Below are 27,168 nucleotides of genomic sequence, written 5' to 3'. Positions count from 1 at the left end.
TGTGCCCCTTATTGGCCTGTGGTTGGAGGCTGACTTCGCTTACGGAACGCACAGCAGAGCCAGGAAACAATTATGCGCAAGCCTGTAGTGAGACCTAGGTGCGTATGACTGAGCTACTGGAATTCACAGTGCAGAACTAGTCAAGTGGCCAAAGGCCAGTGGTAGGCCTTAAGTATTTTGCTTCAATTTTTTAAAATGGTGAGGTGAAAAACCAGACAGACACCGTATGCAGCGTATATATGTATACTCTTTTCCTCTGGCGGGATGGCAACGATCATGTAACGGACACAGCAGAGCCAGGAAACAATTATGCGCAAGCCTGCTGTAACGCTTAGCTGGGTAATAATGAGCGACTACTACCCCCAGCAGACACGCAGTAAACTGAAGATGGTCACAGGCAGCCCAAATATAGTATTTTTTTCCAATTTTTGGGAAAAAGCCCACTGCCTATATAGCCTGTATATGGATTCCCCTGTTGGAGGATGACTGAGGTTATTGAAAGCACAGTGCAGCCAGAAAAAATTATGCGCAAGGCTGGGTATTATTGAGCGACTACTAGTACCACCAGCAGACATGCAGTAAACTGAAGACGGTCACAGGCAGCCCAAATATAGTATTTTTTTTCCAATTTTTGGGAAAAGCCCACTGCCTATATAGCCTGTATATGGACTTCCCTGTTGGAGGATGACTGTGGTTACTGAAAGCATAGTGCAGCCAGAAAAAATTATGAGGAAGGCTGGGTATTAATGAGCGACTACTACCCCCAGCAGACACGCAGTAAACTGAAGACGGTCATAGGCAGGCCAAATATAGTATTTTTTTCCAATTTATGGGAAAAAGCCCACTGCCTATATAGCCTGTATATGGATTTCCCTGTTGGAAGATGACTGTGGTTATTGAAAGCACAGTGCAGCCAGAAAAAATTATGCGCAAGGATGGGTATTAATGAGCGACTACTACCCCCAGCAGACACGCAGTAAACTGAAGACGGTCACAGGCAGCCCAAATATAGTATTTTTTCCCAATTTTTGGGAAAAAGCCCACTGCCTATATAGCCTGTATATGGATTTCCCTGTTGGAGGATGACTGTGGTTATTGAAAGCACAGTGCAGCCAGAAAAAATTATGCGCAAGGCTGCAGTAACACCTAGCTGGGTATTAATGAGCAACTACTACCCCCAGCAGACACGCAGTAAACTGAACACGGTCACAGGCAGCCCAAAGATTTTTCTTTCCAATTTTTTTGAAAAAGCCCACTGCCTATATAGCCAGTATATCTCTTTCCCTGTACCACTGTCCCTGCCTCACCAGTACTGCCCCTATACTCCTAATGACTGCAGACTGAGGACACTACAGTCTGCACGCCGGATATACAAAAAAAAAAATTTGCCAAACTGCTAAAAGCAGCCTCAACAGTACTGCACACGGTCAGATGTGGCCCTAAGAGGGACCGTTGGGGTTCTTGAAGACGAAGATAACAGCCTAACACTCTCCCTATAGCAGCTACAGCAGGACGGCATTTTCCCTAATGTCTCTCAGCCTGCATCTGTGGCGAGCCGTGGCCGGCCCCAGTTTATATACTCGGGTGTCACCTGATCTCCCCAGCCACTCACTGCAGGGGGGTGGGATAGGGCTGGAACTTCACAGGAAGAAGTTGTAATGCCTTCCCTGTGTTTCCTAATACTCGACGAGCATAAAGCTCGGACGAGTACGCTCGCTCATCTCTAGTAGTTATCTTTAATTTTCTAAAAAACGTATTGCTCTTATGAGATTTACAAGTTTTGTCTTCCCATATTATATCCGGATAATTAAAGGGGTTGTCTCACGCCGAAACGTTTTTTTTTTTTTAATTCAATAGGCCCCCCCCTTCGGCGCGAGACAAACCCAAGGGATGGGTTAAAAAAAAAAAAAGTTTATTACTTACCCGAATCCCCGCGCTGCGGCGACTTCTTTCTTCCTTTACCAAGATGGCCGCTGGGATCTTCACGCACGATGCATCGCGCGTCTTCTCCCATGGTGCACCGTGGGCTCTGTGCGGTCCATTGCCGATTCCAGCTTCCTGATTGGCTGGAATCGGCACACGTGACGGGGCGGAGCTACGAGGACCAGCTCTCTGGCACGAGCGGCCCCATTCACCAGGGAGAAGACCGGACTGCGCAAGCGCGTCTAAAAACCCCAGAAGACAGTGAATTTAGACGGATCCATGGCGACGGGGACACTAGCAACGGAGCAGGTAAGTGAATAACTTCTGTATGGCTCATATTTAATGCACGATGTACATTACAAAATGCATTAATATGGCCATACAGAACTGCTGAACCCCACTTGATTTCACGAGACAACCCCTTTAAAGTCTCACATAATAATTACTTCATTGTAGTTTGACACCTCTTCTATTTGTCTTAATAACAAGTTTTCAGCTTCTTCTGTTGTTTTTGGTGGCTTATAGAATACCCCTATCCGGATTTTCCTATTCTTTGCTCCTTGTATTTCTACCCACAGAAATTCCTTGTGTTCATCTCCTACAACTATATCTTCTCATAGCTTCGGCATTAGGAACGATCTAACATACAGGCACACCGCACCCCCTTTCAGGTTCTTCTGAAGAGATTGTAACCCTGTAAGTTCACTGCCAAATCCCACTTATCATCAAACCCTGCTTCTGTTTTATCCACTATGTTGTAATTTCTTTCAGATTTTCTTCTCCCAATTTACTAATCAGACTTCTTGCATTCACTGCATTCAATTTATATGGTGGTTGTTATTTTTTTAATTTTATTGTTCCACCTCTGGTCCTATTAGCTGTTCTGCCAGTTCTAACTGTACTAACCCGACCCCCTGCTCGGCCCTCACTCCCATTACTTGGTCCCAGGTCGCTGTCTACACTATCTACACCCCCCACCCCCCATTTCTCTTGGTGCCCTCCCCACGGGTCTCTAGTTTAAGAATTCCTTCAGCCTTCTTGCCATCTTCTCCTCAGCACAGCTGCACCCTCCCTATTGGGATGCAGCCAATCACTATGGAAGAACCTGTAGTTGACAGCAAAGTCAGGCCAGTTTTCAGGAACATAAACCCCTCCTTCCTACACCAACTCCAGAGGCACTTGTTTACCTCCCTAAGATTCCTCTGCCTTTCTAGTGTGGCTTGTGGTACAGTTGGTATATCTGAGAAAACCACCTTGGAGCTCCTCGCCCAAAGCTTTGGATACAAGGTCCCTGAAATTGCTTTTGAGGGCCCTCCACTGATCTCTAATTTGTTCATTGGTGCCAATGTGCACATTACTGCTGGATCCTCAGTGGCCCCTCCCAGTAATCTGTCAACTTGATCTGCGATGCGTCAAAGTCAAGTGCCAGGTAGACAACACACTGTTCGACAATCCCATGATTTGTGGGAGATTGCCCTATTTATTCCCCTTATAATTGAGTCCCCCAACACTATGACCTGTCTAGCCTGCCCTGCAGTTCAGGTTCTCCTGGTACTGGAGCAGTCATTTCCCTGGCGTTCAGAGGGCATGTTGTGCTGCAGTGGTGCTGGCTCTGTCACGGCATCCCCCTCATCTGCCAACTTTGCAAACTTGTTGGGGTGCGCCAGTTCAGGACCAGCCTCCCTGGTTCACTTCCCACTACCCCTCCTAACTGTCGCCCAGTTAGCTGCCTTATCCCCCTGCTCTTCCGAACTACCATCTACCTCCGCCTCTACCCCAGCGAGTGCAGCTTAGTGAGCAGTAAACTCCTTTCTATGTTGTCAACGTATCTTAGTGTTGCCAGTTGCTCACTTAGATCTAGGATTTGGGCTTCCAAATACACCCTTGATTGGCTGATCAAGGACAGTATACACTGCACAAGTAGCACACTGGATGGCATTGTGAAACATAAAGGACATTCTAAAGGGGGATCTACAAATTCACTTACAGAAGTAATGAAGATTGACTAATCACACTTCAAACTCGCCTCTGCAACCGCTCAGTTTTTTTTTTTTGCTCTTGCTTTCAAACACTTGACTTACAGATGCTGACTAACAGACACTGACTAATAGACATGGAATATAATTATCAGCCTTTGTCAGCAACCAAAGCCATCACCCACCTGGCGTAGGCCTAGCGTCGGGATCTCATAGCACGGTGATCTCACTCTTTGGCCTCCTGCTGCTCTGGGACCAGCTCCTCCTCTCCCCGCTGGACAGATACTCAACTGGCTCCCTCGGTCGGTCTCCTTGCAATGGCTTGAGTGCCATGCTCACATTCCCCTGTTCCTTGCTCCCGTCTCATGTCTGATGTCACTTTTTCCAGTTCCAGCAGGTATCTATTTCATATAGGTTTTTAATGTAGTTCTACTTTAAGAAATGAAATAACAGCGACAATGCACCTTGTGATCATCAATCAGGACATTTAAATGACACTGTGAGAATTGACAGTGGCATTTATAAGGGTTAACAGTCACGATCTAAGTCATCACTAATCATGACTCTTGTGGGCAAGTGTTGGCTGTAAAAGATGCCGTGTATCGAGCACTCAGCACCTGAGCCTACTACATACAGTTACACCCAACTTGCACCCTACATATGCAGCACATATTGAAAATAGGTTATAGGTAGCTGCTTGAGACCTGGACTTTTTAAGACCTCTGTAGTGTCCTGTGGTATCCATTGGGTTTTCTTGTTCCCACATTGAATCCTTGTGCCATCCGTTCTCAGGTAAGTGATGCAGTTGCCCATCTACAGGATGTAACGTATAATTCAACAAACCAGGCTGCCTTCTTCCATTGCTCCATGCCCCAGTTCCGGTGCTCAAATGCCCATTACATGCACTTCCAGGGATGGGCAGGGGTCATGTAGGCACTTTGAATGGTTTGTGGCCTTGCCACCTCATACACAGTGAGCCATGATGCCAGTGTGATCTGACACCTTTCTATCATTATCAGCCATAACCTTATCAGTAATTTATTCTACTGTTGCTCTTCTGTGGTAATGGAACAGATAGACTTCCATCCACTACACATATCAATGAGCCTTGGGTGCCAATGACCATGTTACCAGTCTCCAGTTGTCCAAAAGGTGCATCACTTTGCTAGGTGCTTACCACTATATCATAGAAACACCCTGAAAGACCAGCAGTTCTGGAGATGTGCATTGTGCCTAAAAATGAAAGTATTTTGAAAAAAATCTATTTACATTGAAAAACATGTTATTATTGGTTTCTAGGTCTACTCCTCATCTCTTAAGACATCTCCTGGTCTTCATCTTTGCCATAGAAGAAATAAACAGAAGAGCTGACATCTTACCTAATATCACTCTGGGATACAAGATCTATGACTCATGTATGTTAGAGCATAAAGCTGTACATAGTGCACTGAGTATATTGTCAGGAAAAGAGGAAGCTGTCCCCAACTACAGCTGTGATGACAAGAACAAAGTGGTGGCTTTTATTGGACACTTAACAACTTCCTCTAGTGTGTCCATAGCAGAGATAACTGGGCTCTATGGATATCCACAGGTAATACTAAGGGGGTTGTCTAATGAAGACAACTTTTTTTGCAAAAGTTTTTATATCAATGTGTTGTACATTTTGAACTTTATTCTCAGCAGTTCTACTTGGACCAAGTTAAAGGTGTTTATATATTTTCCTTGCTTGCAGGAGAGGTTCTGTCTTGGTTTTCTCCCTCGTGTGAACCTGATGATGCCGTTTCAGTTTGCCTATCTATTCTTTTTTCAGATAGTTGTCAAAGAACTTATACGGCTTCTGCTGCTTTGGCTCTTATTACCTTTGGCAATGTTTGGGTAATACACTGTCAAATTTCATTCCCTGGCATCTGAATTAGCCTAAAACCATGAAACACTGCTGGTGGTGGCATTCTATGAATGTGTATTGAAGCATATCAAAAATGAACAGCAGGTGGTCTGTTCTCTGCTTACAGCTCCTTGTTCTGCTGCATGGCTGCAAGCTGAATACAAGATATGTAATTAGCTCTCTCTGTGGAGAACACAGCATGCAGTCCCTGCTATCAGCTCTCTGGCCAAGCAATTAATTTTATGCTCACCTAAAAATCATTGTTCTGTCAAAAGTAAACGATGGTAGCATTCACACACAATGATTATTGCTCAAAATACATTGCTTGAGCGAATTTTGGGCAATAATTGCTGCGTGTTGCTGTACAGCTTGATGATAAAATTTTGGTTGCAATTGCTGTGAGTTTTTAACCCCTTAACGACCGCCCCATCGGGAAACTACGTCCTGCTGTTGCAGGACGTGTATGGAGGGAGGTAGCGCCGCTATCTCCCTCTATACAGCGCGGGCATCAGCTGTTTATTACAGCTGACACCCGCGGGCAATAGCTGCGCTCGGCCATTCGGCCGATCGCGGCTATTAACCCTTTAAATGCCGCTGTCAATTCGGTGAGATCGGGGGAGCCGTGCAGGTGTCACGGCAGCCAGGGGCCTAATGAATGGCCCCAGGGCTGCCTTAGCAGACTGCCTATCAAGCCATCCACACAGGGTGGCTTCATAGACTGCCTGTAAAAAAGCAGTATGACGTAATGCTATAGCATTACATCATACTGCAGGAGCGATCAAAGCATTGCATGTTAAAGTCCCCCAAGGGGACTTCAAAGTAAAGTAAAAAAAAAGATCAATCAAGTTTTTTTAATTGTTAAAAAAAAAAAAGTCATAAAAGTTTAAATCACCCCCCTTTTGCCATATCCATTATTAAAAAATCAAAAACATAAAATAAAAATATGTATTTGATATTGCCGCGTCCGTAAAAGTCCGATCTATCAAAGTAGTGCATTATTTTTCCCACACGGTGAACGTCGTGTGAAAAAAAAAATAAAGAACGCCAGAAATACACTTTTTTAGTTACCCTGTCTCCCAGAAAAAACGCAATAAAAAGTGATCAAAAAGTCGTATGTATTCCAAATTGATACTATCGGAAACTTCAGGACATCCCGCAAAAAACGAGCCCTTGCTCAACTACGTCTATGAAAAAATAAAAAAGGTATTGCGCGCACAAAATGACCGCAGAAAATAATTGAAAAAAATTAAATATCTTAAAAAAAAAATAAAAGTACTACAGCAAAAAAAAATACTATACAAGTTTGGTATCGTAGCAATCGTACTGACCCATAGAATAAAAATATCAGGTTGTTTTTGTTGCAATTTGTGTGCTGTAGAAACAGGACGCACCGAAAGATGGTGGAATGTCGTTTTTTTTTCCATTTCTCTCCGCTAAGAATTTTTTAAAAGTTTTTCAGTAAATTATATGGTACAATAAATAGTGCCATTGAAAAATACAACTCATCCCGCAAAAAACAAGCCCTCATACAGCGACGTTGATGGATAAATTAAGGAGCTACGATTTTTTAAAAGGGAGTAGGAAAAAACAAAAATGGAAAAAAGCAAAAAAGCTCAGTCACTAAGGGGTTAAAGCTTATTTACAGTCAGCATTGCCTTTCATGCAGGCACAATGGAAATTTTTAAGAATATTCCTTTGACTCAAGACTTGTGACTCACAAAAAGGTCATATATCTTACTCTCTTTATCTCCAACTGTATCTAACACTAAACTTTCTCCATTGCAAAGGCTCTAAACCAGGCAACGTTACCCTACACTAGGGAGAGATTATAACTAGTATTCTAAAAGTAATTGTACACTAAAGATAAGTTATCAGGGTACTGAGAATTCACTGATCAGGATAGAAAACAGTACAAAAATACAAAGCTGTGCTCTGACGTGTCTGACCAAGGATGGCTGGCACCCTTTACCTATATATATATATATATATATATATATATATATAAAAAGATTTTGCATAGTTACAATACATGTACTATGTCATACCAATCATATCCTGTAAAAGTAAAAATAAATTAACATATGTGTGAAAAAAATTACTGTCATGAATTGCTAATTTTATTTTGAAAGCTATCATAGGTATATTTTACTACACATATGAAAGATCTAAATAAAACCAGATTGAGACACTGTTATGATAAGCCCCCTGTTCTGAAGTAACCTTGATGCTTTGTTCTTACTACAGCATCTTGAACTGAATTTACCCTAAGCAAATTGTGTAACAATGCTGAAATTCTTATAGTAAGCTTCATCTTGCCTTGCATGTATATTTACAAACTTTTTAAGAACATTCTATTAACATTTTATTGTTTACTAAAAATATGGGTTGAATCAAGAGATGAGCGAGCACACTCGTCCGAGCTTAACGCTCGTTCGAGCATTAGGGTACTCGAGATGCTCGTTACTCGAGACAAACACCACGCGGTACTCGATTCAATTGCATTTCCCTTTCCTGCATATTTAGCACCATTTTCTAGCCAATAAACATGCGGGGAAGACATTACCACTTCCTGCTGTGACATGCCAGCCCTCCCCCTCCCCCCACAGTAGTGAGTGGCTGGCGAGATCAGGTGACCGCAGTTACCAGCGCTATCCACTGGCTTTCTATTTTTCTCCCACTCCATACAGCCTTCCTATTAAATAAGCAAGTCCCTGTGAGCGGTAAAAGACCCCTCCGTATCAGCGCAAGACAGCGGTTAAATTTTTTACGATCATAGCATAGAGCCTCCGGTATCCACACGTCTCTATGTGCGGTAAATTAGCCACAGTTCTCAGTGCTATATGGTGGGGTAATTTATTTTGGCCCTGCTCTATTCTTAATCCGACATGATGAGGAGTAGGGGTAAAGGTCGAGGATATGGACGTGGATGCAGGCGTCCAAGTGAGGGTGTGGGCATAGCCAGCTGCTGAGGGATTAGCAGAGTGCCACGTCCCTACAGTCCCCGGCTTCATATCACAAAGTGCCGGTCTGCGTGGTAGACCTTTACTACAAGAAGAGCAGTGCAAGCAGATCCTGTCGTGGATGGCAGATAATGCGTCCAGCAATGTATCAAACCCCCACTCTTCTACGCAGTCCACTTCTCCCGCCCTAGGGACTACACCTCTGAATCCTCTGGCTGCTTCTCCTTCCTCCCAGCCTCCTCACTCCAGGAAAATGAAAGATTCTGTGCAGGCAGACTCCCAGAAACTGTTCTCAGGTACCTGCCCAGGGTGGGAAAAAATGGTTCCTCTCTTACCTGAGGAGTTTGTCGTGACCGATGTCCAACCTTTGGAAAGTTCCCGGAGTCCGGGTGATGAGGCTGGGGACTTCTGGCAACTGTCTCAAGAGATTTTTGTGGATGGGGATGATGAGACACAGTTGCCAGTGAGGTAGTAGTAAGGGCAGTAAGTCCGAGGGAGGAGTTCACAGAAGATTCGGAGGGAAAGCTGCTGGATGATGAGGTGAATGACCCCACCAGGCTTGCTAAGCCTACTGAAGATAGGGCTTCAGAGGAGGAGGCAAGTGCAGCAGCAGGACAGGTTGAAAAAGGCAATGGGGTGGCCAGGGGGAGAGGCAGGGCTAAAGCAAAGAATCCCCTAAGTGTTTCCCACAACACCCCCTCGCGGCAAGCCTCTGTGCAGAGGGCTAGATGTTCAAAGGGGTGGATGTTTTTCAGTGAGAGTGCGCATGACCAACAAACAGTGGTGTGCAACCTCTGCCGCACCAAGATTAGCCGGGGAGCCACCACTACCAGCCTCACCAGCACAAGCATGCACAGGCATATGATGGTCAAACACCGCACAAGGTGGGACGAAGGCCGTTCACCGCCGCCAGGTCACACCACTGCCCCTTCCCCTGTGCCACAACCTGCCACACAGAACCAATCCTCCTCCCAGGATGCAGGCACGAGCGCCTGCCAGCCTGCACTCCCACCCTCACCTCCATGGCCTCTAGCAATGTCTTGCAGTGCAGCGTCGCTAACCCACCCACCCACATGCACAAGCTTTAAACGTGCACATTGCCAAATTAACCAGCCTGGAGATGCTGCCTTACAAGCTTGTGGAAACAGAGGCTTTCAAAAACATGATGGCAGTAGCGGTCCCACGCCACTTGGTCCCCAGTCACCACTATTTTCCCCAGTGTGTGGTCCCCGCGCTACACCAGCACGTCTCCCGCAACATTACTCGTGCCCTCAACAACGCAGTTACTGGGAAGGTCCACTTAACAATAGACACGTGGACAAGTACTGGCGGGCAGGACCACTATATCTCCCTGATGGCACATTGGGTGAACTTGGTGTAGGCTGGGAGCGAGTCAGAGCCTGGGACCGCTCACATGCTACCCACACCAAGAATAGCGGGACCTACCTCGGTTCTGGTAGCTGTGGCGTATTATGCCACATCTTCCAAGTCCCCCCCTCCTCCTCCGCTATCTCCACCTCTCAATTACGAAGTGTGAGCACGTCACCAGCAGTCAGTAGCACACTGTGCGTCAGCACAGCGATGGGCAAGCGTCGGCAAGCCATGTTGAAACTAATAAAATTAGGTGACAAGAGGCACATGGCCCCCAAGCTGTTACAGGGTCTAACAAAGCAGACCGACCTCTGGCTTTCGCCGCTGAACCTCCAACCGGGCATGGTCGTGTGTGACAATGGCCATAACCTGGTGGCTGCTCTGTAGCTTGGCGCAACTTATTTAATCTTGTGGTTCAGCAGTTTCTGGAAAACTACCCCCACTTATCTCACCTGCTTGGCAATGTGCGCCACGTATGCGCACATTTCCGCAAGTCCACCACAGATGCTGCCACCCTCAGGACACTGCTACGTAAGTTTAAGCTGCCGGAGCACTGACCGCTGTGCGATGTGCCTATGTGCTGGAATTCTACGCTGTACATGTTGGCCAGGCTGTACGAGCAGCATAGAGCAATCGTGGAATACCAGCTTCAACATGGGCGGCGTAGTGGTAGTCAGCCTCTGCAGTTCTTTACAGAGTAGTGGGCATGGATGGCCGACATCTGCCAGGTCCTCGGAAACTTTGAGGAGTCTACCCAAATGGTGAGTGGAAATGTGGCCATCATTAGCCTTATCATCCCACTGCTTTGCCTGCTGAGAAGTTCGCTGCATAACATAAAGGACGACACTTTGTAGTTAGAAGAGGAGACGGGGGATGACAGTATGTCGCTTGATAGCCAGAACACTCTCTCGTCTATATCGGAGGGAGGCGGAAGGGAATGGCAAGGAGGAGGGGGAAGAGACTACTGGCTACACTGCAGAGGGTACCCATGCTTCTTGCCTGTCATCTGTTCAGCATATATGAGCTGAAGAGGAGGAGCATCGTCCTAGTGAGGACAGCGATGTGTTGCATACTGGGCTGCCTTTCCAGTGACCCACGCGTTGGACACATTCTTGCCAACATGGATTACTGGGTGTACACCCTTCTTGACCTACAGTATAAGGAGAACCTTTCCAGTCTCATTCCTGAAGAGGAAAGGGGTAAGAGAGTGATGCAATACCACAGGGCTCTGGTGGAAAAAGTGATGCTAAATTTCCAATCTGACAATGCTAGCGGTGGAAGATGCAATTCAAAGGGTGAACTAGCAGGGGAGGCACGGGGATCAGGCAGCATGTCCATCAGGGGAGCACTCTCTAAGGCCTTTGCCAGTTTTATGGCTCCCCAGCAAGACTGTGTCACCACTCCTCAGTCAAGACTGAGTCAAAAGTAGCACTGTAAAAAGATGGTGAGAGAGTACATAGCCAATTGTACCAACGTCCTCCGTGATGTCTCTGCTCTATACAACTCTTGGGTGTCAAAGCTGGACACGTGGCATGAACTTGCGCTGTACGCCCTGGAGGTGTTTGCCTGCCCTGCCGCTAGTGTCTTGACAGAAAGGGTGTGTAGTGCTGCTGTGGGGATCATCATGGATAAGCGTACCGGCCTGTCAACTGACAGTGCCGACGTGCTTACCCTCATAAAGATGAACAAAGGCTGGATTTCCCCAGATTTCTCTTCTCCACCGGTGGAAAGCAGCAGATCTTAAAGAATCTTTTTGCTGCAACAGAAGAAAAATGTATCCTCTATCACCCCAAAAAAGGGGAGAATTAGTTTTGTGTATCCCTGTCAGATATTATTACTCCTCCTCCTCCTCCTAAAACAGCATGACATCACGCTGAACTGCCAATTTCTATGCAGCCCAAAATGCTCTGTTTAAAAGTTTTAAAACTTAAACTTAAAACAATGTTTTGTGGAGGGCTGCATCCAGGCTCTGTTACAAATTAACCAATAACGAGCTGTATCTTCAAAAATTGTTTGTGGGTTTCACCTGCCAATTTTTCACGGGTACACTTATACTCTTGTTACACCAATTTTTCAGGCCATTGCCAATACTGTTAGCAAACTAATTTTTCCAGGCTTCGCTTACACTCTTGGTAAACAAATTTTAACAGGTGTTCGCCTATACTATTGGTACACCAATGTTACAGGGCTCCGCCTATACTCTTGCTACAGAAATGTTACAGGGGTCCGCCTAACAGTTGCTACTGAAAGGTTTGAGGGGTTCGCCCATACTCTTGCTACAGAAATGCTACTGGAGTCCGCCTATACTCTTGCTACTGAATGGTTTGAGGGGTTTGCCTATACTCTTGCTACAGAAATGTTACTGGAGTCCGCCTATACTCGTGCTACTGAATGGTTTGAGGGGTTTGCCTATAGTCTTGCTACCGAAATGTTACTGGTGTCCACCTATGCTGTGGGTGCACAAAGACTTCCCATTGCGTTGTCTTACCTGTCTGGCACAAATACACTGACTGACTTGGGCAGAAATGTGGGCCGAGGCTGAGGTCCTTGGCGCGGTGAAACTCTGCCATGTTGGAGCACTCTGAATTCCTCATGTGTAATACCATGTTTGAGCTCCTTGGCCTTGCCTATGCTGTGGGTGCACAAAGACTTCCTATTGTGGTGTTTTACCTGTCTTACACAAATACTCTGACTAACTAGGGCAGAAACATGGGCCGAGGCCCTTGGCGGGGTGAAACTCTGCTATGTTTGGGCACTCTGTTTTCCTCACGTGTAGTACAATCTTTCAGTTCCTTGGCCTCGCCTATGCTGTGGGTGCACAAAGACTTCCCATCACGGTGTTTTACCTATCTGGCACAAATACAGTGACTGACTTGATCAGAAATGGGGGCCGAGGCCGAGGTCCTTGGCGGGGTGAAACTCTGCCATGTTTGGGCACTCTGATTTCTTACTGTTTAATACCATCTTTGTGCACCCACAGCATAGGCGAGCACAAGGAACTCAAAGACTTCACATTGCGGTGTTGAGCTATCTGACACCTACACAGAATGAATTGTGTGGGGACAGATGGATTTCCCATTGCTATGTAACTCACGGTACCTTGGGTCACACAAGGTGGAAGCTGGGACTGAGCCTGACCCTGGGCCCGCTTAGTGCTTCCCACACAGAGTATTGCTGCATTGTGGAGATGTGTAGAAGTGCTGGCACCTGGGTCCCCTTTATGCCCACATTTGCGGCTCGTGGCAATTTTGTTACGGAGATGGCACGGGATTGCAATAATGATTTTATGTAAATTTATCAATTCTCAAAAGCATTGTGGACTATCGCGCACACTTTCAAAGAGGATCGCTGTCTGGCCCTGCCAACCCTCTGCAGTCTGTGCCTCCTGTTCCTCCACACCCCAGACGCACTTAGAAATAGACATGAGGGTGGTGTGGCTATGAGGCAAGCGTGTGGCATGAGGGCAGCTGATCGCTGCGCTGGGAAAATTTGGTGTGTGCTGTGGACGCAGTGTCATGCAGGGCATTGGACAGCAATGCCAGCATGTAACCCAGGAGAAGAGGCAGCGGTGTCGCCCGCAGGCAGTGATTGTCCTTGGTTGAAAGTAGTGTGGTGCTTAACTAAGATGTGCCAGTGCATGTGCCTTGCTAATGTGGGTTTGTCCCAAGCAAATTGTTAGTGAGGTGACTGCCAGGCTCTTTTCCCCATTTTGGCTTAATAGTGGGACCTGGGAGCCTCAGATGCAGCCATGCATGCTGCCCCTGCCGTTCCCTATCCGTTTCTGTGGTGTTTCCATGACTTTCTGATGTTTTCTGGTGTTTCACAAGTCATCGCCTATGTGGGGCATCGCTTTCATACAAAAATGCTTGAGTCCCCTATTGACTACAATGGGGTTTGTTACTCGAAACGAGCTCTTGAGCCTTATGAAAAGTTCGACTCGAGCAACGAGCACCCGAGCATTTTGGTGCTCACTCATCTCTAGTTGAATCAATTGATACCAAACATAAGGTTGATATTTTACTAAACCGCAATGATATTGAGTTTATGGGTTCCCAATGCTCCCAATTTTGCTTTTTAGAAAATAGGAAGCAGCTGAATCCCTCAAGCAAATATCCTTGGCATTTTACAAAAAAAAGAATGGTGAATGAGATGTTTACTTAGGGGATAGATGGATATGGTTTCAAAGAATACTTTGGGTAGCTGAAAGGTCCAGTGTAATGATCTTGTGCAGATTTAGAGCTTCTTGTTGTAACCCGAGTGGACAGATAGTGTGGTCAGCAAAGCTAGTGGTTGGCAATGGGTAAGTATCAGTTTGCAGTACAAAGGAGCAGGCAGGTAGCATAGTCATAGAAAGGCAAGAGGTCAGATATGGGTAAGTAATAGAGATGAGCGAACGTGTTCTTCCGAGCTTGATATTCGTGCGAATATTAGGGTGTTCGGGATGTTCGTTATTCGTAACGAACACCATGCGGTGTTCTGGTTACTTTCACTTCCTTCCCTGAGACGTTAGCGCGCTTTTTTTGGCCAATTGAAAGACAGGGAAGGCATTACAACTTCCCCCTGTGACGTTCAAGCCCTATACCACCCCCCTGCTGTGAGTGGCTGGGAAGATCAGGTGTCACCCGAACATAAAAGTCGGCCCCTCCCGCGGTTCGGCTCAGATGCCTGGTGAGTTAGATGAGGGACAGTGCTGTTTGTACCGGAGCTGCTGTAGGGAAAGAATTGGTAGTTAGTGTAGGCTTCAAGACCCCCCAAAGGTCCTTATTAGGGCCACTGATAGCTGTGTGTTGGCTGCTGTTAGCAGTGCCATTTTTTTTTTCTCAAAATCGGCTCTGCAGAGCGTTGCACCCGGCATTAGGGACAGAAGTGCTGCATAGGCAGGGAGAGTGTTAGGAGTGAGTGTAGCCTTCAAGAACCTCAACGGTCCTTTCTAGGGCCATATTTATCCGTGTGCAGTACTGTCCAGGCTGCTGTTAGCTGTGCTGCATTTTTTTTTGCTTCTCAAAATCGCCTCTGCAGAGCATTCCACCCTCCATTGATACTGCAGGGAAAGAATTGTATAGGCAGGGCCACAACACAGTTATTATTCATTGAATATACGCAGTGCTGCCTTTTGCTTGTAAAACAAGTGAAAATAATTCTATTTGTCCTGCCTCTGTCCGTCCTAACGCCGGTGGACACGTGTCGGCTGCGTGTGCAACCTGTAAAAATCATACGCACCCAGCTACGTTTTACTCCTGGCTTCGCCATTTGCTTTCCTTAATTGGGAAAAAAAATACCTGCTCTGCCACAGTTATTAACTCTGCTACCCTCACGTTCTGTGACACATTAGCAGGAAAACAGCACAGTTATTAAACTTCTCATGTTCATAGAATATACGCAGTGCTGCCTTTTGGTGCAAAAAAACGGAAAATAATTCTATTTGTCCTGCCTCTGTCCGTCCTAACGCCGGTGGACACATGTCGGCTGCGTGTGCAACCTGTAAAAATCAGACGCACCCAGCTACGTTTTACTCCTGGCTTCGCCATTTGCTTTCCTTAATTGGGAAAAAAAATACCTGCTCTGCCACAGTTAATAACTCTGCTACCCTCACGTTCTGTGACACATTAGCAGGAAAACAGCACAGTTATTAAACTTAGATTATTCATTCACTAGAGGCAGTGGGGCCTTTCGTTTTCAAAAAAGGGAAAAAATTATATTTGGCCTGCAGTCTTGCGCCAATTTATTAGCTGCCTGTGAAATCAAATCACTGGTAATACAGCATGCTGAGGGGTAGGGGTAGGCCTAGAGGACGTGGACGCGGCCGAGGACGCGGAGGGCCAAGTCAGGGTGTGGGCACAGGCCAAGCTCCTGATCCAGGTGTGTCGCAGCCGACTGCTGCGCGATTAGGAGAGAGGCACGTTTCTGGTGTCCCCACATTCATCGCCCAATTAATGGGTCCACGCGGGAGACGGTTATTAGAAAATGAGCAGTGTGAGCAGGTCCTGTCCTGGATGGCAGAAAGTGCTTCGAGCAACCTATCGTCTACCCGCAGTTCTGCGCCGTCCACTGCTGCCAATCCGAATCCTCTGTCTGCTGCTCCTCCTTCCTCCCAGCCTCCTCACTCCACTACAATAACACCTGCTCAGGAGCGGGAACACTCCCAGGAACTGTTCTCGGGCCCCTGCTTAGATTGGGCAGCAGCGGTTCCTCTCCCACCAGAGGAGTTTATCGTCACTGATGCCCAACCATTCGAAAGTTCCCGGGGTCCGGGGGAAGAGGCTGGGGACTTCCGCCAACTGTCTCAACAACTTTCTGTGGGTGAGGAGGACGATGACGATCAGACACAGTTGTCTTGCAGTGAGGTAGTAGTAAGGGCAGTAAGTCCGAGGGAGCAGCGCACAGAGGATTCGGAGGAAGAACAGCAGGACGATGAGGTCACTGACCCCTCCTGGTGTGCAACGCTTACTCAGGAGGACAGGTCTTCAGAGGGGGAGTCAAGGGCATCAGCAGGGCAGGTTGCAAGAGGCAGTGCGGTGGCCAGGGGTAGAGGCAGGGCCAGACCGAATAATCCACCAAGTGTTTCCCAAAGCGCCCCCTCGCGCCATGCCACCCTGCAGAGGCCGAGGTGCTCTAAGGTCTGGCAGTTTTTCACAGAGACGCCTGACGACCGACGAACAGTGGTGTGCAACCTTTGTCGCGCAAAGCTCAGCCGGGGAGCCAACACCAACAGCCTCACCACCACCACCATGCGCAGACATATGATGGCCAAGCACCCCACAAGGTGGGACGAAGGCCGTTCAGCGCCTCCGGTTTGCACCCCTGCCTCTCCCCCTGTGCCCCAACCTGCCACTGAGATGCAACCCCCCTCTCAGGACACAGGCACTACCGTCTCCTGGCCTGCACCCACACCCTCACCTCCGCTGTCCTCGGCCCCATCCAGCAGTGTAGTTCAGCGCACCGTCCAGCCGTCGCTTGCGCAACTGTTGGAGCGCAAGCGCAAGTACGCCGCCACGCACCCGCACGCTCAAACGTTAACCGTCCGCATAGCAAAATTCATCAGCCTTGAGATGCTGCCGTATAGGGTTGTGGAAACGGAGTCCTTCAAAAGTATCATGGAGGCGGCGGCCCCGCGCTACTCAGTTCCCAGTCGCCACTACTTTTCCCGATGTGCCGTCCCAGCCCTGCACGACCACGTCTCCCGCAACATTGTACGCGCCCTCACCAACGCGGTTACTGCCACGGTCCACTTAACTACGGACACGTGGACAAGCACAGGCGGGCAGGGCCACTACATCTCCCTGACGGCACATTGGGTGAATTTAGTGGAGGCTGGGACAGAGTCAGAGCCTGGGACCGCTCATGTCCTACCCACCCCCAGAATTGCGGGCCCCAGCTCGGTGGTGGTATCTGCGGAGGTGTATGCTTCCTCCACTAAAGCACCCTCCTCCTCCTCCTCCTCCTCCTCCTCCTCCTCTGTCTCGCAATCAAGATGTGTTAGCAGCAGCATGTCGCCAGCAGTCGGTGTCGCGCGGTGTGGCAGCACAGCGGTGGGCAAGCGTCAGCAGGCCGTGCTGAAACTACTCAGCTTAGGCGATAAGAGGCACACGGCCCACGAACTGCTGCAGGGTCTGACACAGCAGACCGACCGCTGGCTTGCGCCGCTGAGCCTCCAACTGGGCATGGTCGTGTGTGACAACGGCCGTAACCTGGTGGCGGCTCTGCAGCTCGGCAGCCTCACGCACGTGCCATGCCTGGCCCACGTCTTTAATTTGGTGGTTCAGCGGTTTCTGAAAAGCTACCCACGCTTGTCAGACCTGCTCGTAAAGGCGCGCCGGCTCTGCGCACATTTCCGCAAGTCCCACACGGACGCTGCCACCCTGCGCACCCTGCAACATCACTTTAAGCTGCCAGTGCACCGACTGCTGTGCGACGTGCCCACACGGTGGAACTCTACGCTCCACATGTTGGCCAGGCTCTATGAACAACGTAGAGCTATAGTCGAATACCAACTCCAACATGGGCGGCGCAGTGGGAGTCAGCCTCCTCAATTCCTTTCAGAAGAGTGGGCCTGGTTGGCAGACATCTGCCATGTCCTTGGTAATTTTGAGGAGTCTACCCAGGTGGTGAGCGGCGATGCTACAATCATTAGCGTCACCATTCCTCTGCTATGCATCTTGAGAAATTCCCTGCAAACCATAAAGGCAGCTGCTTTGCGCTCGGAAACGGGGGCGGGGGAAGACAGTATGCCGCTGGATAGTCAGGGCACCCTCCTGTCTATTTCTCAGCGCGTACAGGAGGAGGAGGAGGAGCATGAGGAGGATGAGGAGGAGGGGGAAGAGACAGCTTGGCCCGCTGCTGACGGTACACCGGCTGATTGCCTGTCATCCTTTCAGCGTGTATGGCAGGAGGAGGAGGAGGAGGATCCTGAAAGTGATCTTCCTAGTGAAGACAGCCATGTGTTGCGTACAGGTACCCTGGCACACATGGCTGACTTCATGTTAGGATGCCTTTCTCGTGACCCTCGCGTTGCACGCATTCTGGCCACGACGGATTACTGGGTGTACACACTGCTCGATCCACGGTATAAGGAGAACCTGCCCACTCTGATTCCCGAAGAGGAAAGGGGTTCGAGAGTGTTGCTATACCACAGGACCCTTGCGGACAAGCTGATAAAATTCCCAGCCGACAGCGCTAGTGGCAGAAGGCGCAGTACCGAGGGCAAGGTAGCAGGGGATGTGCGTAGATCGAGCAGCATGTACATCCCAGGCAGTGCAACAGTCTTTAAGGGCCTGGCCAGCTTTATGGCTCCCCACCAAGACTGTGTCACCGCTCCCCAGTCACGGCTGAGTCGGCGGGAGCACTGTAAAAGGATGGTGAGGGAGTACGTAGCGGATCGCACGGCCATCCTTGGTGACGCCTCTGCCCCCTACAACTACTGGGTGTCGAAGCTGGACACGTGGCCTGAACTAGCGCTGTATGCCCTGGAGGTGCTTGCTTGTCCTGCGGCTAGCGTCTTGTCGGAGAGGGTGTTTTGTGCGGCTGGGGGAATCATCACAGATAAGCGTAGCCGCTTGTCAACCGACAGTGCCGACAGGCTAACACTCATCAAGATGAACAAAGGCTGGATTTCGCCAGACTTCTGTTCTCCACCAGCGGACAGCAGCGATACGTAAGCAATACGTAGGCTGCACCCGCAGATGGAAGCTACGTTCTCTCTCACCATCCAAAACGGGGACATTTCTGCTTCATCAATCTGTGTCTAATATTCCTCCTCCTCCTCCTGCTCCTCCTCCTGAAACCTCACGTAATCACGCTGAACGGGCAATTTTTCTTAGGGCCACAAGGCTCACTCAAATAATTTTTCTGAACAATTTTTATAAGTTTCAATGCGCTTAAAAGCGTTGGAACTTTAACTTGAACCAATTTTTCGTTACACTGGGCTGCCTCCAGGCCTAGTTACCACTTAAGCCACATTAACCAAAGCGATTAATGGGTTTCACCTGCCCTCTTGGCTGGCCATGGCCAATTTTTGGGATGTACATTAGTACTGTTGATGCAGCAATTTTTGTGGGCCCTCGCCTACAGTGTAATCAAATTAATTTTTAGCCCACCTGCATTACAGCTGACGTTACCTCAGCTGTGTTGGGCAATGCAATGGGATATTTTTATGTACCGCCGGTGGGTTCCAGGGAGCCACCCATGCTGTAGGTGCACACGGAGTTTTTAATACATCTGTCCACTTCTAAAGAACCCCAGTCTGACTGGGGCATGCAGTGTGGGCCGAAGCCCACCTGCATTATGCACGACATTACTACCTCAGCTGTGTTGGGCAATGCAATGGGATATTTCTATGTACCGCCGGTGGCTTCCTGGCACCCACCCAGGCAGTGGGTCCACAGGGAGTTTAACCTACATGTGTCCACTTCTAAAGAACACCAGTCTGACTGGGGCATGCAGTGTGGGCCGAAGCCCACCTGTATTACGCACGACATTACTACCTCAGCTGTGTTGGGCAATGCAATGGGATATTTCTATGTACCGCCGGTGGCTTCCTGGCACCCACCCATGCTGTGGGTCCACAGGGAATTATAAATGCATCTGTTTCCACTTATAAAGAAACCCAGTCTGACTGGGGCATGCAGTGTGGGCCGAAACCCACCTGCATTAACCCTTTCCAGTCCACTGTGTGACCTGTGAAGACATTAGGGTTTAAGGCTGTACAGCTCCGTTGTTGGTAGACGTCCGTCGGGGTTCTCTTACTGTATATTGCCAGCCTCTCTGCTGTCGGAGCCTATCCTACGTGTCAGCTCATGCAGTACTGGCTTTAGCCAGCATATAGCGCCGTTGTATAACGGCAGAAAAAGAGTAAGCCCCCTAGGAAAACCATATACAAATTGGATTGGAAAGGGTTAAGCACAACATTACTACCTCAGCTGTGTTGGGCAATGCAATGGGATATTTTTATGTACCGCCGGTGGGTTCCAGGGAGCCACCCATGCTGTAGGTGCACACAGCGTTTTTAATACATCTGTACACTTCTAAAGAACCCCAGTCTGACTGGGGCATGCAGTGTGGGCCGAAGCCCACCTGTATTACGCACGACATTACTACCTCAGCTGTGTTGGGCAATGCAATGGGATATTTCTATGTACCGCCGGTGGCTTCCTGGCACCCACCCATGCTGTCGGTCCACAGGGACTTCACAATAGGGAGTTGTACCTGCCTGTGTCTATGAATTAAAAAGCCCGGTCTAACTGGGGCATGCAGACACCTTGACAGAATGAATAGTGTGTGGCACATAGGTTCCCCATTGCTATGCCTATGTGTGCAGCTCCTGATGGCGGTGGCACAGGATTCTATTTCTCATTGCTTCTGTACAGCATTGTGGGCTATCGCCCCGCCCCTTTTAAAGAGGGTCGCTGCCTAGCCGTGCCAACCCTCTGCAGTGTGTGCCTGCGGTTCCTCCTCATGGCTGACGCACTTCTAAATAGACATGAGGGTGGTGTGGCATGAGGGCAGCTGAAGGCTGCGCAGGGACACTTTGGTGTGCGCTGTGGGGGGGAGGGGGGCGGTTGGTCAGCATGTAACCCAGGAGAAGTGGCAGCGGAGTGTCATCCAGGCAGTGATTGTGCTTTGTTGTAGCTAGTGTGGTGCTTAGCAAAGGTATGCCATGCTAATGAGGGCTTTTCAGAAGTAAAAGTTGTTGGGAGGGGGGGGGGCACTCTTGCCGGTATTGTGGCTTAATAGTGGGACCTGTGAACTTGAGATGCAGCCCAACATGTAGCCCCTCGCCTGCCCTATCCGTTTCTGTGTCATTCCCATCACTTTCTTGAATTGCCCAGATTTTCACACATGAAAACCTTAGCGAGCATCGGCGAAATACAAAAATGCTCTGGTCGCCCATTGACTTCAATGGGGTTCGTTGTTCGAAACGAACCCTCGAGCATCGCGGGAAGTTCGTTCCGAATAACGAACACCCGAACATTTTGGTGTTCGCTCATCTCTAGTAAGTAACAGTTTATGGTGTGGATGAGTAGGCAGGTAGTGGACCTTGACTACAGACTGAAAGCTCAAGTAGGATGCAGGGAGGAAGTGGCAGGGCCAGGCTTTTATAGGACATCCAATATGAGAGAACAGGGTGAAGCCAAATAGGAAGCGAGATCAGGAGCAGGAACCAAAGACAACATCATGCAGGTGAGCTACCCAAAATCTCTGATTGTATCCAAAGGCTGAGCAGCTCAGCAGGTAGAGCAGCTCAGCAGGTAGAGCAGCTCAGCAGGTAGAGCTGCTCAGCAGGTAGAGCTGCTCAGCAGTTAGAGCTGCTACCTCAAGATCCTAGGTTTGGGACGTGGCCTGGCCGTGAGAGAAGATGGCGGTGTAACCCCGGTGCTCCATCCAAGAAGTCACCTTACCGCAACTTCACAGCACTCCCCGGAGACCTTTTCAGCATAGAACCCATTCTCCTGTCTCCCCTGCTTCCCCTGCAGACAGCGATGTCTCACCGCAGACATTCCCGCTCCCAGCCGCGGAGGTCAGAGGAGTTCTTCTCAGCGCCGGAGGTAGCTAGAGCTCATCAGGAGAGTGCCCCGAACCGCTCTGCAGCACGATCGGAGAAAGAGGAGAATGACAGTGCTCCCTCCGATACAGCCGCCGGACATTCACCAAACAAAGGTGCAGAAGGAGGGGTGAGTGCCCAATCTATCCCCTCACAGCATATGCATCCGGGAGGGAAACACCAGAGTATGCATTCACTCACAACATCCCCCAAGATGGCGTCCTCTTCATCCCCTCGTGGTGAGGGTACTCTCTTTCCTTCAGACAGTCCTATAAAGCAGAAACCTAGGAATGGAGACCTAAACCCTTCACCTTTCCAAGCTCCACTTATGAGAGAATACATTAAATCTCCCTCCCACTGCTCAGCCTGCCTCTGAGGCATTTATAAAGGACATGATAATGGCCCTATCTACACCAGTTTCACTTCGCTTAATTCTTCTCTCACAGCTACAATAGAGGCAATTGGCGAACGTGTGGCCCATACAGAAAACAAAATGGGCGAAATCACACAGTCCCATAAATCTCTTACAGATGCCCACTACGACCTAGCGGATGAAGTCTCCCAACTTAAATCAAAACTTGCGGATCTTGAAGATAGAAACAGACACAACAATATAGTTTCGAGGCATCCCAGAATTTATCACAACACCTGAAATTGCTAAATACCTGAACCAACTTAAGCGCACACTTCTTCCTGAAGCTCCCCCACAAGATCTAATTATCGATAAAGCGCACAGACTTCCCAGACCTAAATTCATTGCCGAATCGACACCAAGGGACATAATCGCTAGAATTCATTTCTATCACACCAAAGATGCGCTTATGGCGGCTGCCCGGAAATTGAACCAACTTCCATCTCCCTACTCAGACATACGCCTGTACGCAGATCTCTCCCAGGCCACTATGTCTGAAAGGAAAAAATTTACAGAAATAACGACAGCCTTGAGACAAGCTAACATCCCCTATAGATGGGGATTTCCTATTAAAATCCTGATCCGAAAAGATGAGACCACTCACGTCCTAATTAAACCAGAGGATGCTGCTCATCTCTTCAAAATGTGGGGAATTGACTTGCCAGATACTCCTCGCCCTCAACGGGCCCCAAAAACCCCAAGAAGACAACCACATGAGTGGTCTCAGAAGTGAACCCCGACTCCGGGGTTGGATCTCAATAACACCTATTCTAGGTGACTCTGGAAGCTCCGTTCCAGGCGAACTTTTTCGTCCCCCCTTTTCTAGAAGAAACAGGACTGACAATCCGTCAATCCCCTAGTTTCTCTTACTTATTGTTAATAGATTACCCAAATTTTCTTTGCTTTAAGTGTTTAAGCCTACTTTTGCACCTGGTTTGAAATCCAACTATTAGGAACCTACTGGGTACGAAAGCTTTTGTTCTGATATTTGTTTTGTTGTATAGCTTTATTGAAGCTCTACCAATTTATTTCCCCTTTTATCTACAATATTCCACATATCCATATACCTTAAGTGAGATACTAAAATGACAATCAAAATACTATCTCTGAACACCAACGGGTTAAATTCACCATACAAAAGGTCTTCACTTTGGAAGCAAGCCTTGAAATCTAAGGTGGATATCTTATGTGTGCAGGAAACCCAGTTCGCAGCCTCTGCCACCCCAAAGTTTGCTCACAAAAATTTTCCCCACATTTTTCTTCCCTCCTCACCTAAAAAGCAAGCAGGTGTTTTAATAGCAATTAAAGACTCAATACAATTCGATATTATATATCAAGAAACAGACACAAAAGGTAGATATCTGATTCTAACAGGCCACATAAACCAAAAGCCCTTTACACTTATAAACCTGTATGTCCCAAATAAAGGTCAACTACGCTTCTTAAACAAAACCATCAAAAAGATCAGGAGATGCGAGGTGGGTGACCTCATTATATGCGGTGACTTTAATGCGGTGCCTGACAAACTACTAGACTCCACAAGAGGGCCCCTGAGATCGACTCCTTCCCTTTCACCCTGGCTACACAAAGAAGCACTATATGATTCTTTTCGATGTCTGAATGCCTCCTCAAAAGAATTCTCCTTTTACTCTCCCAGATACAGGTCCTTTTCAAGAATAGACCTAATTCTAGTAAATAGATCCGCTCTGTCTCAAGTTACATCAGCCCAAATCGGTAAAACTACATGGTCTGACCATGCGCCAGTTGAGATCTCTATTTCTCTGACAGAGACAACACAAAAACCAAAAAACTGGAAAAACATTGTTTTTCTTTTAAAATTACCCAAATATACTAATATCATCTTGTCCGCTCTGGAAGAATATTTTAAAAATAACAACATCCCTGAAACCTCTCCTCTGACCATCTGGAACGCCCATAAGGCATTCATCAGGGGAGTACTTAATAAAATAAGTGCACAACATAAAAAAGAGAAAAATCGAAATATAAAAAAATAAATCTTGGTATTTGTATAGCGCCAACTTATTACGCAGCGCTTTCAGGTAATTATTACTAATTACCCCCACCAAGCTGGGTTCTCAACAATCAACAATTTGATTGACCAAATTGCCTCCACAGAATCCAGGATCTTAAAAGACCCCTCTGATACCCTTCATAAAGATCTATTTAATTTGAGGCAAAAATTAAGGACTAACTTAATGGATAATTACGATAGAGAGATGAGATCTTCACGAGCAACATTCTACTCCTCCAACAACAAACCCTCATGCATGATGGCCAAAATTGCCAAAAAACAGATACAAAAATCCAAAATTCCCTATGTTCTTGACCCAAGAAAGCCATCAGTAAAATTATCCCATCCCTCCCAAATTGTTGACTCCTTTCGTCAATACTACGAAGAGTTATACAACCTGAAGGATAACAACACCCCACAACCCGAGCCCACTCCATAGAAAATTTCTTAAAAGAAATCAACCTTCCAACTCTTTCTCAAACTTACTTAAAGTCTCTAAACTCTCCGATACTCCCCTCTGAGATCACAAAAACTATTAAAACTTTAAAGCCTCAAAAAGCCCCTGGACCTGATGGGTTCTCTAATGATTATTATAGAATATTCTCCACTATACTGGCATCTCATTTGTACCAAGCTTTCAACCAAGGAATTGCAGACGGGTTTTTCCCCAAAGAAACTTTGGAAGCAACAATCGTAACTATCCCTAAACCAGGCAAAGCTCCTAACACCCCCTCCAATTTTACACCCATCTCCCTATTAAATTGCAAAATTAAGATCTATTCCAAGACCCTAGCACAAAGACTCCTAAACATTTTACCACATATAATACATTCCGACCAGGTGGGATTCACGAGGGGTAGGCAAGCATCTGATGCAACCAGAAAATTTTTAAATCTTCTATATACACTTGAACGAGACAAAAACCCAGCGGTGTTGGTCACACTTGATGCTGAAAAAGTATTCGACCGACTGCACTGGGAATATGCATTTGCCACTCTCCGTAAATTCGGATTCTCGGGCAATATCTTTAGAGCGATCAAAGCCCTCTACACTAATCCTTCGGCAAAAGTCTTAGTTGATGGTACGCTTTCCAACTCTTTCCCCCAAACGAATGGCACTCGGCAGGGATGCCCGCTCTCACCACTACTATTCACAATAATAATGGAGCCCCTAGCCGAAAAAATAAGAACTGACCCGGACATCTATGGCAACCCAGCAGCGCATAGACAACACAAAATGAGCTTATTTGCCGATGACGACCTTCTTATTTTGACAAAACCTCTCCATTCACTGAGAGCCACCCAAAATATCTTGCCTAAATTCACAGAAACATCCTACTATAAACTGAACTCAAATAAATCCCAAATCCTTGGAATACACCTTAAAGAAAGACTAAAGGAAGACATACAAAGAGAATTCCCATTCTAATGGCAAAAAAATACCATTCCCTATTTAGGAATAAACCTCCCCTTCCCTACCTCTGACTTAATACTAGCCAACTTTCCCCAACTCCTCGCAGATGTTCAAAAAGACCTTGACAACTTCCAATCTCACCGTCTGTCATGGCTAGACAGTCACCTTATACAAAATGATAATATTACCAAAAATCCTCCATTATTTCCATACACTCCCTGTGCCAATTCCAAAACATACCTTATCTAGCTTCCAGAAGCAATTATCTAAATTTATATGGCAAAATAAAAGACCCAGAATAGCACTATCTATTCTAACCCTCAATAGATACCAAGGTGGTCTAGGCCTTCCCAGCATAGAATCTTACTATAAATCCACTCTATTAAGCCACTTATTTCCCTGGACACGACACAACTCAAAACTTAATTGGCCATCAATAGAACTGGAACTTAACAAACAAAAACCATTAAAAACTCTGTTAATTGCTACTACCATCTGCGCTTATCTACTTTCTCTAACGAAATTCCTGAAGTCTATGCCCATGTCACTCCCAATGAAAGCTTCGCTTGAGACGTGGAAAGATCTAACATGAAAAGCCATCCAAAATTCACATAATACCCCTCTAAAGATACCATTGGAAATGCTGGAATACTTTATTCCTAACCTACAACTGAAGTCATGGTCAAAAAAAATAATATAAACTATATCTCTGATCTCTACACAAAAAACACCCTCCATACCTTCAAATCAATGACGACATTGTACAACATACCAAGCAATGAGGCTTTTAAATTCACTCAAGTGGCATCCTTCTTACACACCTACAACCTTCAAGACATTAGAACCCCTGACATAATTCTCTCTTTCCTAAACTCCAATATCAAAAAGTTCCCTACTAGGCTATTCTGCGACATCTTTTCGGGGAATTTGAGAACCCCTGGAAAATGTCATCTTATCAACTGGGAAAAAGACTTAAACCAAAACGTTCCTATTACTAAATGGCTCCAACCCTGACACGTTGGTATTACACCCCAACGATTCTGAACAGCAGAGGTCTTTCTACTGACGACCAATGCTGGAGAGGCTGCGGACTTGCAGATTCCATGCTGCATATTTTCTGGTCATGTCCAATTCTTCGCCCCTTCTGGATAGACACTTA

General features: G+C 47.3%; 1 protein-coding gene across 1 annotated transcript in view; it reads left to right on the top strand.

Annotated features, from left to right (window-relative positions):
• LOC136612438 (vomeronasal type-2 receptor 26-like) overlaps positions 1-27,168 on the top strand; it is a 95,494-nt gene that overhangs the window by 14,391 nt on the left and 53,935 nt on the right. The window contains exon 2 of the mRNA XM_066593206.1: positions 5,199-5,490. Coding sequence (XP_066449303.1) covers positions 5,199-5,490 — 292 coding nt within the window. The remainder of the gene's footprint in view (positions 1-5,198; positions 5,491-27,168) is intronic.

Source organism: Eleutherodactylus coqui, chromosome 1 (assembly GCF_035609145.1).
Source record: "Eleutherodactylus coqui strain aEleCoq1 chromosome 1, aEleCoq1.hap1, whole genome shotgun sequence".
Classification (NCBI taxonomy): Eukaryota; Metazoa; Chordata; class Amphibia; order Anura; family Eleutherodactylidae; genus Eleutherodactylus; species Eleutherodactylus coqui.
The sequence above is the reverse complement of the archived record's forward strand: the minus strand, read 5'-3'. Positions and strand labels throughout refer to the sequence as shown.